Here is a 13,155-nt window from a genome sequence, read left to right on the forward strand (position 1 = left end):
CATGCATAATATGCGCGGATGCAGTACCAGTCTACCGACTGCATGCACCGCGGTCTGTACGATGTGGTACAGGGAGCCCTACACATACCGGTACGGTATAATGACTGTGTAGGGCTCCCTGATGTGGTTCAGTACTGGTAAACATGTCTGTACCTCAGGACCTATCTAGTACCTGAGCATGCATGCTTCATTTACCTTTCGCAGTTTGGTGGTGTTCTTGTTTTGTCTCTTCCGCAAAGTTTACTTGAGGAGGAGGAAGTGACTTCGGGAAGAAACCGAAACAATTAGGGCTTCACCGTGTATACTATTGCTACCACGGTCCGTATGGAGCGTGGTCCTATTTTCTTCTTACGGCAATATTCCATACCAGAACTCTTCAGCTAAAGCCAATAGACACGGGTTCGACATATCACCGAACTCCTCATTCCACTAGGTTTATTTTGTATCCAGCTGCCTCTAGGACGATAACCAGTAGTCAGTAGTCCGAACATGACTAATGAAAAGGAGGGTCCACGGCAGTCTTTGGTAGGGGAGGAGATGAATGGCGATGATCTTTGCGACGTTTGCGACTTAGATCCGAACTCTCCCTTCGAGCCAGAGACACCCATCCAGCTATCAGTGAATTGTGATGGAATTTCGTTGGCGTCCGGCAGCATCTTCGAGGCAGATGTGTTGAGTGTGGCCAGCGGGGCTGGAAATGACTCAGCGGAGAGCCGATACCATTTGGTCAATGTCGCTTTACTCATTGCCGGATTCTGTTTCAACTTCACAGCATTCCTTGCCTTGCAGAGTCTCCAAAGCAGCTTGAATTCGGAAGGTGGAATTGGACTGTTGGGCTTATCCACGATGGCGGCTGCCCAGATGATAACCAGCTCGCTAGCCAGTGCTACAGCCATCCAGTATTTTGGAGAGCGGAGACTTTTACAGTTCTCTGCCATTGGTTTTGGCAATTTGATTCTCGCCAATGCCCTACGGATAAACACGTATGTGGTGTTTTCCTTCTGTTTCTTTGGATTCCTGTCGGGTACGTTCTGGCCCAGCCAGTATCGCTATCTTACCAGGAGTGCTAAGGCGTATGCAAGAATCACCAAGCAACCTGTAGACACGGTGTTGACTCGCTTCAACGGCGCCTTCTTCACATTCTTTGTCGGAACTCATTTCACTGGAAACCTCATATCTTCACTTATCCTGGCTCCAGCCCATCAGGATGGTGGCACAGGATTGCCCAATGCAACAGATCCGCTCGGAAATTTCTCACATTCCAACATCTCCATGGCAGCACATCACTCTACTGCCCCGCAATTGCTCTATCTCAACGAGTCAAGCAACATGTCTCTCCCCACGCCTTCACCTTGGTACTTTGGTGACTGCCCTCCATCGGCTGCCAACTTCAAGCTCTTGGTGGACGAACAGAGTCGGCTGACGTTGATGTCAGTGTTTGGTGGCCTTGTGACCCTCGGTGCGATATGCATGCTCAGCCTCCGTCCTGTCCATAAGCCGACTATTTCTTCTCAAAGCCGATCTGAAGCACACCTTATAGTGGAAGCAAGTCCAGATGAGCTGGCAGAAGCCTCTGGTGCCAACGAGAAATCTAACCAACCAAAGACCTTCTGTGAACGTTTCAAATCATCTGAGACGTACAGCACGCTCAGAATCATTGGCGACCCAAGACTTTATCGTCTGATTCCCATCATTATCGTTGCCGCTACTCTGAAAAGCTTTGTGTATGGTGACTTCAATCATGTAAGTACTCTATACGATGCGACCTGTCATGTACCGGTTAAAGGGTCTATCCGGGTCCACACATCTCGTACAGATAATGCTGCTTATATGGAACAGTACTATCTATAGATTATTGAGTTCACTACAGTCCATTCACAAAAAGATGGGCTCTGGCGAGCTCCCGTATTTGGCGATTTTTCAAGATTTTATCGTACACAGTGCAGTGCTGCGAAATTTGGAAAAGGGTCCAAAAAGGTACCTGAACTGGGATTCGAACCGCACAATGCACTGTTGCAGGCAGAGTCAAACGGCCTGGATTTTGATGGTTTCCCAATTCAGTGCTCTTGGGGCTAAACCTGGCCGAAATCCTATCCTTGTTACGGCTTGCTTTTTGGAGAAATAGACTTCAGAAACATAATTGGAAGAGGATTCCATAGGGGATAGCAGAAAAATTCTACAAAAATGTTTTATGGCCAAAAGCTAGAAGTCCATCTTTTTCTGAATGGACTGTAGTAAATGCATGGAACGAAAAGAGGTGTACATTATCCATATATGGATGGATTGTGTGTATGATGATTGTAATGCATTTACAGAAAAACCTGTAACGACCACCTCTGGGGCCAGAGAAAGCGGTCTTTAGGGGCAGGTGGTCCTTACTTAGAGGTTTGCACCGCACAACCATTATTATTATGAACGTGTGACCGTCCGCGCCTGGCAAAGTGATCTGTAGTACCAGGCTGATCGCTAGTCACGGTGGCCTTTAGTTACAGGTTTTACTGTATATTGAACGTACCAACATTCGACCCTTGAGCTTGGCACGCTGGTAGAATTAGAAATCCCGCACGAAACTCCGGCTTACATAGGGAGTATGTGTGATTCCTGTTGAGAATTCGACGTTAGCAAGGCAGTACAGGTCTACCTTCGTTGGTAAACAATCGAAGGGTTCAACATTTTTGTCTTATAGCGAGTAGTATCTACTATCAGTACTTGCACATTTTCTGATGTTTGACATCATACATACATGACACTGTATCCGCCTCAGAAATGATGTTTCCACATTATAAAACACACCTTTCCCCAGACCCCTGTACAAGACAAACCATTATAGGACAACTTTTCCATCAGACCCTCTATACAAGACAATATGAAACATCGATTGAGCTAGAAAGAAACAAATCCAGAGGATGTGTAAAACAGAATTGTGTTTTCAAACTTCACGCCAAGCTGCTGACAGCGAACATTGAACCATCCGAGTAAATTCGTAGTCCATGGCCATTTGCTTTGTCTTGTAAAGAGGGAATCAAACCTGTGCGACAGCTAAAGGTGACATTGTAACGCATTTCGTCTACAAATGAGTTATCTCTTATCCGGACTTGCATGTACGACTGTTATACTTGTAATTTCGTCAGAGGATTTTGGATCGTTGTCTACTAATGAGGTTTGTCTTGTAACCAATGTCGTAATACTGGCCAGTTCAGAGTGCATGAAACCTGTGTCTGTGGTGAATATTGCAACTCTATGTGACAGGCGTGCATAATATGTTGGGGGTAAATGTTTGAATAATTAGAATGGCTGGGTAATTATTCATTTTTCTTCGGCGACTTGGGGTGTGTTTTGAAGCACTGTTTTCAGTTTTTGCCTAGGTTACAATTTTTGCAGAATTTCCAGGGACTCTTGTACTTGAGCATGGCTCCACCATTTATTTTCAGGGGGTAGTTCACACGTTCTCCTTTTCATCACCTTTAGGCCATGGTAAAAAATAAAGTTGATTCTCAGGTCATGAGCCTGTGAAAATCGGTGCGAGCGAGCGATTTTATATCTTATTTCCAAAGACAGGGTCACACATTATGTACGTCACAGGTTCATATAATTATTTTATTATTCAGGCCAGGGAGTAGAAAAATACCGGTATTTTACTACTCCCTGATTCATGCCTTTCGCATTGATCGTTTTCATGTGCGCATATACCATGGCCTTTATGTGTAAAGTATTGGTTTTTGAAATTCACTGGAGCAAATATACATTGTATTACTACAGTTGAACATCGACTATCCGACCATTCGATTATCCGTAACAGTTTTTTTTGGGCGCACGTGCCGTAGAGTACGCACTGTGCATGTAGTGAGCCATTCAAAAAATACGAAAATTTTGAAAAGTAGCACTCTATTCTACATGTATTTACAGTGTGTTTTCTTATCCGGAACATTTGCCTTATCTGAACACCGCCTGACAGTTGTCTGCCCAGAGGTGGTCGGATAATCGATGTTCAACTGTATTAGAAATAGCACTGTAAGTAGGGATTTCAGCGAACACACTGCGCAGAGGGTTTGCGCAGTTATGATGTAGTCGAATTTTGTACATGTCACATGATGTCAGCATGCCACGCGCGCGCGCGGTAGGCCTTTCCGGATTATGTGTTTGCATATTTTTGCATTTTGGGGGTCAAAATGCATTTTGTCCATTTTGACACACTTTGGGCCAGGGAGTCGTAAAATACCGGTATTTTACAGGGAGTCGTAAAATACCGGTATTTTACGACTCCCTGCAAGCGATAGGTACTTCACGATCACCATGAATGATCACCATGGGCATGGTGCCAAATGTCACACGACTACGGGACCCTCACTTAATTTTTTGCCGACTACCCGCAAAAAACACATTTCGACACGCGTGTGTGCTGCTGCACGTCTGCGCGTGCACGACATGTGTGATCGTGAGCTGGCTGACAAGTGAGACTGAGAGCCAGGGAGTCGTCAAGTACCGGCATTTGACGACTCCCGGCCTGGTGAGACTGAGAGCATGCATGCATGCATGTCCAGCTGGCGAGAAAGGGAACCTGTCGCCATTTTGTTACCATAGCAACGGCGGCATTTTTGTGCTTTTTGGGTAAATTTTTGCATTTTCTTTTAAAAAATGATTTATAGGGGTTTTTCAAAACACTTTCCATTTCCATTTTAGACCAAGAAAAAACGCATAATCCGGAAAAGCCTAGCGCGCGGCCAGAAAAGTCCAAGTCAGAAAATGAATATTTTTGCCGGGAAACTGGAAGGAGTCTTGATGGAGAAGAAGGAGAATGGCGGCTGAAGTCGGTACCTTGCGCTCAGGATCTGCCGTTTCGTTGATTGCTTCGTATATTCGCTGCTGGTGAAGGATTCGTGGGTAGAGAGTGGCATGCCTACGGTAACAGCCACGCGATCAACTACAGATGAGCCGAGCCCCGGGACTTTCTTCAGACGAATTTTCAAATTTGTCCTTCGATGCCCAAGGAGCGCGCATGGGTGAATCGAAGGCGATTTTTTACAACGTTCCCACCGGAGAAATCTTCTAATTTTTGGTGAACTGGTACCTCACCCGGTACCCCCATGGATCTACTAGTATCCATGTGCCAAGCAAGAAAAAAATTGACCGACGCAATCCATGCGATCCAAGGTCCCAGAGGTCAAAAGTTCACAAGGTCGATCATTCAAGAAGAACTCAGGGAGATGAAGCTTGGACGATCGACGAACATGGGCCTGTCGTCCTTCACCGATTTTTAATACTGTGTGTTTTGTATAAGTTCGTTAGTGTAATTGCTGGCAGAGGATACCCAAAGTGAGGTGCACAGACTCAGTAGTCGGACATCATCAGAATCGAAACAATGGGGGTCCGTTCACAGCAGTATGTGCTTTCAAAATAATAATATAATTATTCAAATATTTATGTAGGTCGTGAGCCACGTTCGACCAGTCGCCATTTTATTTGCGTCAATTTTTTGTCCCCACCAGTACGTACATTGGTATGGTAGCGCTGAAAACAGCGCAAACCCCGTGCGCAGTGTGTTCGCTGATATCCCTACTGTAAGTAACACACGTGTGTTGCCATTGTTGCAGAAGTCAGAATCCTTAGTTGCAATTCTGAGTTTCATGCTAAGGAATCTCGACTTCTGTAGAACACTCTGCCATTCGTTGAGCCTGATGAGTTTTCATCTAAATGTGGTATGAAATGTTCTTGTTCTTTCTTCTTCTTTTTTTTCACTTTCCCGTTGCACAGTCCTTTGTTGCTCAGTGCATCGGAACGTCTCAGGTGGGTTTTGCTATGGCCTGTTTCGGTGCTGCAAATGCTGTGTCTAACCTTGTCATCACGAAAGTCGCTGTGCGGTGGGGTCGTCCCACTGTCTATGTCTTCGGAATGACACTGGCTATCATCATGGTCATCTTTTCCAACTTTTGGCATAAGGAGCCCAACCGGACTGCACTGTTCATGATGTCCATGACCTGGGGCTTCATCGATGCCATTTGGAACCCTCAAATCTGCTGTGAGTAATAACACTTATTCTGTTCACAAATAAACAACAATCATGCACTGCTTGGTTGCCGTCAAAATTTAGTGTTCAGCCTTCGGTTAGACAAACACTAAAAAAACTCTACAGTGTAACCAGCAATGTGCTGTAAAGGCCTACATGTATACTTGAGGTAGTTTACTAGTCGAAAACGCCGTAATACGAAGTTATCCACCAATAATTACTAACCAAGATACAATACAACTTCAATTAGCCTACCCACTCTGGGATTAACTCTCCTTCACAGGGGAGTCAGACAAGGAGAGAATGTTCGGATGAGAAAGGATCAGATCACATTGATAATAATTTGATATCCATGTTCCTTTTCAGCATCAGGTGCAGATCTTGTGCTCATAATTATTACAGTCCAAGATTAGAAAGGACACTTTCTCGCTGAAAGGATAACAGATCAGCATGAAAACAATCAAAACGGCCGGTACATGTGTAGTTCTAAACACCCGATATCAAAAGTATATTATAAGCTCCTAAGAATGTGCAACTCCTGATACCCTTTTAAGTTCCTATGGGGTTCGCCAACGGCAAAAACTCACAGCACAGTAGTGTCCCAGTTGTACGTTTCCAGCCTGTTTTGGCGAGCAGTGGAGTAATAGGGCTTGAAAGTGCTACGTCACAGCATAGCAACAATTTCAAAAATTCAAAAACTAGATCCACGTGGATCCAGTTTTTGTATGGATCCAAGCACATTTCAAGCAGTCTTACTCACAGCAAGGTGATGTAGCCAGTGAAACTGACTGATTTGGCTACTGGGGGCGGGGTGACTACTGGTGGCAAGTAAAAGTCACACCTGCATACGACATGAGTGGGTTGCTATGCACCCACATACTGAGGCAATAGCAAAGTCACACCTTAGTGGATCCAAAATAGAAATCTGATGTCAACTTACTACTCCTTGGCCGTTTTTGACGTCATCACTTTCAAGCCCTATCCAGTACTGTCGGTCGCGGAAGAACGGGGGGGTGTCAGCCTCCCAGCCCAGACCGTTCTTATTTTCATGTATTACAGTCTATGCACAGTTGAGTCACTGTATCTACATTGGTATGCTGTGCTTGGTAAAATTCTAGCCGGGTCGTTCTTCGACGCCCAACAGTACTGTAATAAAAGCGCTCCCAGGCAGAAACTCACTGCGCGTATGCAGATCACCAGCATAATCATGGTAGATTTTTTGGATTGCGCGAACATGCACACTATCCTTAGTTGTACATAGTACATGTACAAAACGAACCTGAGACACGTGATGTGAGTTTTCGCCGTCGGAGACCCCATAATTATGCAGAGTTACACACTCTTGAGTACTCTTGCTGATAGGACTGTGGACATTTCCCTTTTGCCGTGGCTGACTCAGCTAATGAAATAAGTTAAATAACTTCCCTCTCTATTTCTTTCTCTCTCTCTCTATTTCTTTCTCTATTTTTTGTTTGTGGTGCTGCAGCTTTTCTTGGAGTTCTGTTCCCCACGGACCCTGAAAAGGCATATGCTATCTTCAACCTGTTCAATGGGCTCACTTTTGCTGCTTCATTCATGATGAGCTCAATCTATGGTGATTCGTATACGCCCATCTTTATCAAGTGCGGTCTTCTTATTCCTGGCTTTCCTCTAGCCTTCTTGGCTTACTACAAAAATGAGCGTGAATATAGGAAAGGAAAACTCCAAAGAATGTCTGTTGAAATGAACGAAATTGAGACCTGAATAGTGATAGTGAATAGTGATAATGCTGCCCGTGTCCTGTCTACTGCTCTTGTTCGTGTTTATAAAAACGAAGACAGATATTTGAGTGACCAGGGTGCTACCTCTTGCTATCCTCCTTACTTTGAAGCAATAATATTATTACACTTTCATAATATTTTCGTAAATATATAATCAGCTGCCGGCCGTCCTTGTTCATAAAAGCAGCAATATTTTCCAAAGCAGTTTTTTCCTTTTGCTTTGAAGCAGTCAATACTTTTCATGATTTTTCATAAAAAAATAATAATAGTCACCTGCTGGCCTTGTCCATCAGTATGGTTTTCTTCAGCAGCGCTAGCAAGATATATTTTTTAACATACGAAATGTTCCCCGTCATCGCCCGAGAGTTGCGAAATTGATACAAAACAAATTCTAGATAATACCGGTATATTTCCTTGTCTGTTTTCCGTTTTGTCATATCTTTCCGCCAAGGTGGACGTCAATCTATTGTTCTTTCAAACGAGCTCATGACAAAACACCCAAAGTGGTGCACTCTCCCTCTATTTCGCTTTGCTCGTATTCTTTGCTCCAGAGCGGCTGAATAGAAATGAGCTGTTTTGCTGCAAAAGCTTTTGCTTATGCAAGTTACTAGTACATGTACATTGTAGTTATGGGCCGTTATGGCACTCATGTACCGTGATACCAATGTTGTGTTCTGTTTGCCCATGGCTGACTTACGATGTATTTTGTGTGTGTGTGTGCGACAGTCAGAGTGCATAGTGACTGTCTGTAGGAATTAGGGAGTGTGTGTTAAAAATTACTTTTCCTACTCCCTGGTAAGAATGCAAGGAGGTGTGTTTCATGATTGCCATGTTTCAATGCAGGGCCTGCATTGTAGCATGTAAATGCATGTGCCTGACCACTTGTAAACTCTCTTGGTGGATGCAGGTACATGATGTAGTGCCAGTCATTTCCAGCACAGCAAGACTGCATGCACATCTCCCACGGATTACCGGTACTTTTTAGACCCGGAACTCACTTTGTCACGAAAATCACGAATGTTTGAGGATCACAAAACTTTCTGGGTTCACTTCCAGATGATTATGTACTCTCCCAGAGAAAATTAGCTGATGCATCAGTCAGACCTCTTCGTACCATGGTCCGACTCTGTAGACTCTTGTCTCTAACGCTGCCACTCCACTGCACAGCTGTCACATTAATTTTATTTTGCCGGTATGCATGTGGTATTGAACAGTGACACATCCAGCACATAGGTAACTTATCGTCAATCCTCAATGGAGCTCCGAGTCACTGGCCGAACCGATCCCAATGAAGAGGCTAAGCATGTTTTTAGGCACCTCAAAGCATCAACACAGCAAACTTTGCAAGAGGGCAGATGATAACAGTCTAACGTTACTTTGACGCTGAACTAGAAAGAGTGCTCTCTCATGCATGAAGCTCTCAGTTGAGACAGTTCCACTGGATTTCTGCCGGTGTATCTAAGAATATAATGACTGGATAACAAAGGCGCAAAGTGATCATGTTCTCTACACCCTAGTCCAGTGTACAGGGTGGATGTCGGCCTCCTAACAACAATTTCCTGGGAACGATAGTCCAATACATTGAATGGCACTGCAGCATCATTTTCAACTGGACAATTTTATGGCTGCATCTGTGTACTCCAAGTCGACAGTAGGCACGTGCTGAAAGATCATAATTCATTTCTTTGATAATAGAAAAGTGCATCAGGGAACAAGGATTCTGGCAGATCTTAGAAGATTTGAAAGGGACAGAATAAGCTGCTGAAAACAATGCAGCTGTATGATATCGGATGTCTTTCTCTGTGTTCATGTGCCACTGGCCGCATATCAAAACGCACTGGTACTTGTAATATGTAATACTAATAGTCTACAAAAGAAAGGCACAGGAAAAACTGAAGGGCCTAAAACTTCGATTTGAACTGGGAGATACATGTACATAATATATGTTGCAAACTCTCTTGGATGCTGTCGCGGGATGATGAGCAGAGCAGTACATGTATGGTGACCACCACCCACAGTAACAACACCAGACCCACACTGGGAAGATTGCTCCGTGCTCCAACAACACATATACGTACACGTACATGGATACCGCTCTGGCATTAGCTTTGCACCATGGTATTGGTACCAAGCTACTTCGAAGTATGTGAAACAGAAAGGGGCAACGAAAAATTGAAAAACAGAACTAGCAGCATCGGTACTAATCAGTCAAATGGCAGTGCAGTCTACGTCTGCAGACCGAGTTCACAGCGCGTCAGAGGCAGCCGGAAAAGTTTTTCCACGCACTCTCACGTCCATGCACACCTGGTCCACGACCAAAAATGTCACACACGTACACTAGCACCGCATTAGATCGACCGCCGCTTACCCCGTATTATAAATTTCTTAGATGTCATCCAGCTCGGCAAGGCTTTGCTCGAGCTCTTCCTTTTTCTTGATGTACATCTGCTCCCATTCTGCCGCCTTGTCCTGTGCCGTACCAAGTTGACCCTCCAGCATCGCTATCTTGCGCTCCAATTCCTCGCACTTTCGTTCTTTCTCGCCCAGCTCCTCTATCTTCGCACGATATTCATCAACACTGTCCTCGGCTTTGCCCAGGTCGGTCTTCAGGATAAGAATTCGTCTCTCGTGCTCATCATTTTCGGAGGCTTTCTCCTCCAGTTGTTGCTGCTGCTGCTTGCACAGCTCTTCCAAATCGGCCAATTTGTCCGCATCTCCGGCAGAGTTGCCTTGGTATGATGCCAGCTCCCTGATAGCCTCTTCTGCTTTTGCCTCGCTCGTCTCTAGTTTAGCTCGCGTATCATCAAGCATTTCCTCTACTTTCGCCAAGTCATCCTCCGTTAGCTTCAACTTCCTCGTCAGCGTCTTCTCCTCGTTCTCGGCAGTTTCTAGCTTCTCCTTCAGCGAGGCGCACTCCGCTTTCGCATCCCCCTCTCGCTGCTCGGCCTGATCCAGCTGCTCACGCATCGTGGCAAGTTTTCTCTTGATCTGCTCCATCGTTGAACTGTTGCAGTGGTTCGGAACGGTGCAAACGAGCGTTCTGGACGGCTGGGAAGAACTGACAGACTCAAACCTCCACACGGATCTCGAAACCTCGACCACGCCAGGTATCAACGCTTGTGGCTAGATACATACGCTCGCAACCAGTTACCTGTTCTTGCTGAAGAACACAGACCAGTCATGCACCGCACACACACGCACTGGTAGATCTAGACGCACACCACGGTCCCGTGCCGATGTCTGTGCCTGCGTTACCGATCTCTAGCTCTGCGTGCTGTACTGTTTGCAGCCTGGCCTGGCCGCTGAGGCTGAGATGGTGAGGTACTACTACAGTCACTGAGTCAGTACAGAAAAAAAGAAAAAAAACTACAGTACAGACAGTCTGAGTCACTCTCACACTTCACAGTCTCAGGTATGTATTGACCTGTTACACTGGTGATAGATACCTGGATACATAATCAGTCATCATGGTCATCACTGCAGCCAGGCATTAGCGCTGAAATACTCCTGTACAAAACTACCTTTTTGACTTTGAGGGCTCGCTGTGTGCATGGTGTGTGTACGTAGATCTACATGACAATACGTCGTCAGCGCTGTCGACGTGTCGTAGGATACAGTCTACAGACCGTACTAGTAGGCGTAGATCTACACAATGCCAATGGTAGATCTACACTGATGATAGTCTTGACGTGAAGGGTCGACCGTAAGTAAATACTAAAATAGTACTACTACTAGTTGACGTCTTGTAAACTTTAAAAGTTTAAAAAAAGTAAGTATAATAGTTACATGAAGTTGATTGTTCCAACTAGGAACACACGCTTCTTGCCGAACTTGACACTTGACTGACTCACGACTGCCATCCGGAGCACACGAGGAGCACGTCGCACCTTCCACTCGGCAAACCTGCAAGAAAGCACCACTCCCTGCTCAATACACGGTGTTTCGGGGAATTCACCCCTCATCAGTTGAGCTTGAGTAGGCTGAGGAAGATTGTGCCTGAAAAGCACCACTTATATACTGCTCTCCAGGCCAAACCATCACCAGGGATACAAACTTACAGAGACGCTTTGTTTCCAGCGCGACAAACACCTCGTGAAGCTCCAGGTAGCAGCGTGAGTCAGAGTCGCTCATGGAGTTGTGATAAGCAGACGTTGAGAGCTCCGGATGGCAGTCGTGAGTCAGTCAAGTGTCAAGTTCGGCAAGAAGCGTGTGTTCCTAGTTGGAACAATCAACTTCATGACTATTACCGCCGAAGTCGCAACTTCTAAGTTCATAATAGTTACAGTTGTAGCAATTGCTAGTATATTAATTAGGGGGGGGGGGGTATCTCTTTGTTGCAATAAGTGTAATAGTGCTGTTGTTGTGACTGTTGTAGCCTAGTAGGGGAAATCAGGCCGATATGAGCCACACGTGGTGCTAGTCATTGGCGCATCCTGAATGTCGTGCTGTGGTTGTTTCTTTATTTTGTCACGTGTACCAGGTGTACGCAGTATTAGTCAGTGCTAAGTCAGTGTTATGTTTTGTCACGCGGTATACATGTACTAGTAGTCACACAAAGAAGTTTAGGTAGATCGTCAACAATTCGTAAGTTGGTAAAAGTACAAGTCATGTACATGTACACTGTACATCAGAACAACAGATGGCTTGTGTCACGGCTCTACCTTCCAGGTATCGAGCTCTCTTGGATTTCTGCTGGAATTCACAACAGTGTGTACACTGTACATCTGTATGTCCATCGGTTGTCTATTGTTGTCGCACTACATTTCACGCTTGTTAGGTTTCTTCATACTGCACCTTTTTGTCATTGGGTCACGCATGTATCACTGCTTTATCACCTCTCCAGCTCATTGTTCTTGTTCCTTTGCTCTTGCCTGAGGTGTACCTGTAGTCTGTACATCATCTGAAGAGAAGGCACGAAAGTTTACTTGCGGGAAATGCTTTCGATATGTTGAAGAACCTGATGGCAGTGATGCTTCTACTTCGGAAGTACTATATTAAAAGTGTTATAGCATTTTTGTCTCCGAGGAAACATTAATTTTTATGAGAGGAGGCGTTGCAGTTTTGGCAGGTATTTATTACTAATTTTTTACTTATACTCCCTGATTCTCAATCTGACTGCACCAACTATACTACTACAGACTACAACTACAAGCGTAGACTGGCCAAGCGCTGAAGCCCTCACTACATAGTGAAATGCTGCAAGTCAGACAAGTACAGCTGAGCATGTGTGTGTCGTCGACGTCCAGCATCATGTCATGACTAGTAATAGTATCGGATCCAGTTACAATGGCAGCGGCTGTGGTATGCGCATGCAGTGCGCTGTCTGTGTAGCTCAGAAGAGTAGATCTACGCCTACGGTCTGTGACTGTTTGGGTCCGAAGACTCCGGATC

The 13,155-nt window shown here is 45.1% G+C and overlaps 2 protein-coding genes across 2 annotated transcripts; one reads left to right on the forward strand and one right to left on the reverse strand.

Moving 5' to 3' along the window:
* The first annotated feature begins 188 nt into the window (after window positions 1-188).
* Window positions 189-8,447, forward strand: LOC135814218 (protein unc-93 homolog A-like). Its single transcript, XM_065327307.1, has 3 exons — window positions 189-1,743; window positions 5,752-6,016; window positions 7,491-8,447. The coding sequence occupies exons 1-3, from the start codon at window positions 490-492 to the stop codon at window positions 7,745-7,747; spliced, it is 1,776 nt and encodes a 591-aa protein (XP_065183379.1). The 5' UTR covers window positions 189-489; the 3' UTR covers window positions 7,748-8,447.
* A 980-nt stretch (window positions 8,448-9,427) lies between these two features.
* Window positions 9,428-11,032, reverse strand: LOC135814219 (tropomyosin-like). The gene has a single exon (XM_065327308.1). It carries the CDS (start codon window positions 10,759-10,761, stop codon window positions 10,150-10,152), a length of 612 nt encoding a protein of 203 aa, XP_065183380.1. The 5' UTR covers window positions 10,762-11,032; the 3' UTR covers window positions 9,428-10,149.
* Between the last annotated feature and the right edge of the window lie 2,123 nt (window positions 11,033-13,155).

This window comes from Sycon ciliatum, chromosome 4, assembly GCF_964019385.1.
Source record: "Sycon ciliatum chromosome 4, ocSycCili1.1, whole genome shotgun sequence".
In the NCBI taxonomy this organism is placed as follows: Eukaryota; Metazoa; Porifera; class Calcarea; order Leucosolenida; family Sycettidae; genus Sycon; species Sycon ciliatum.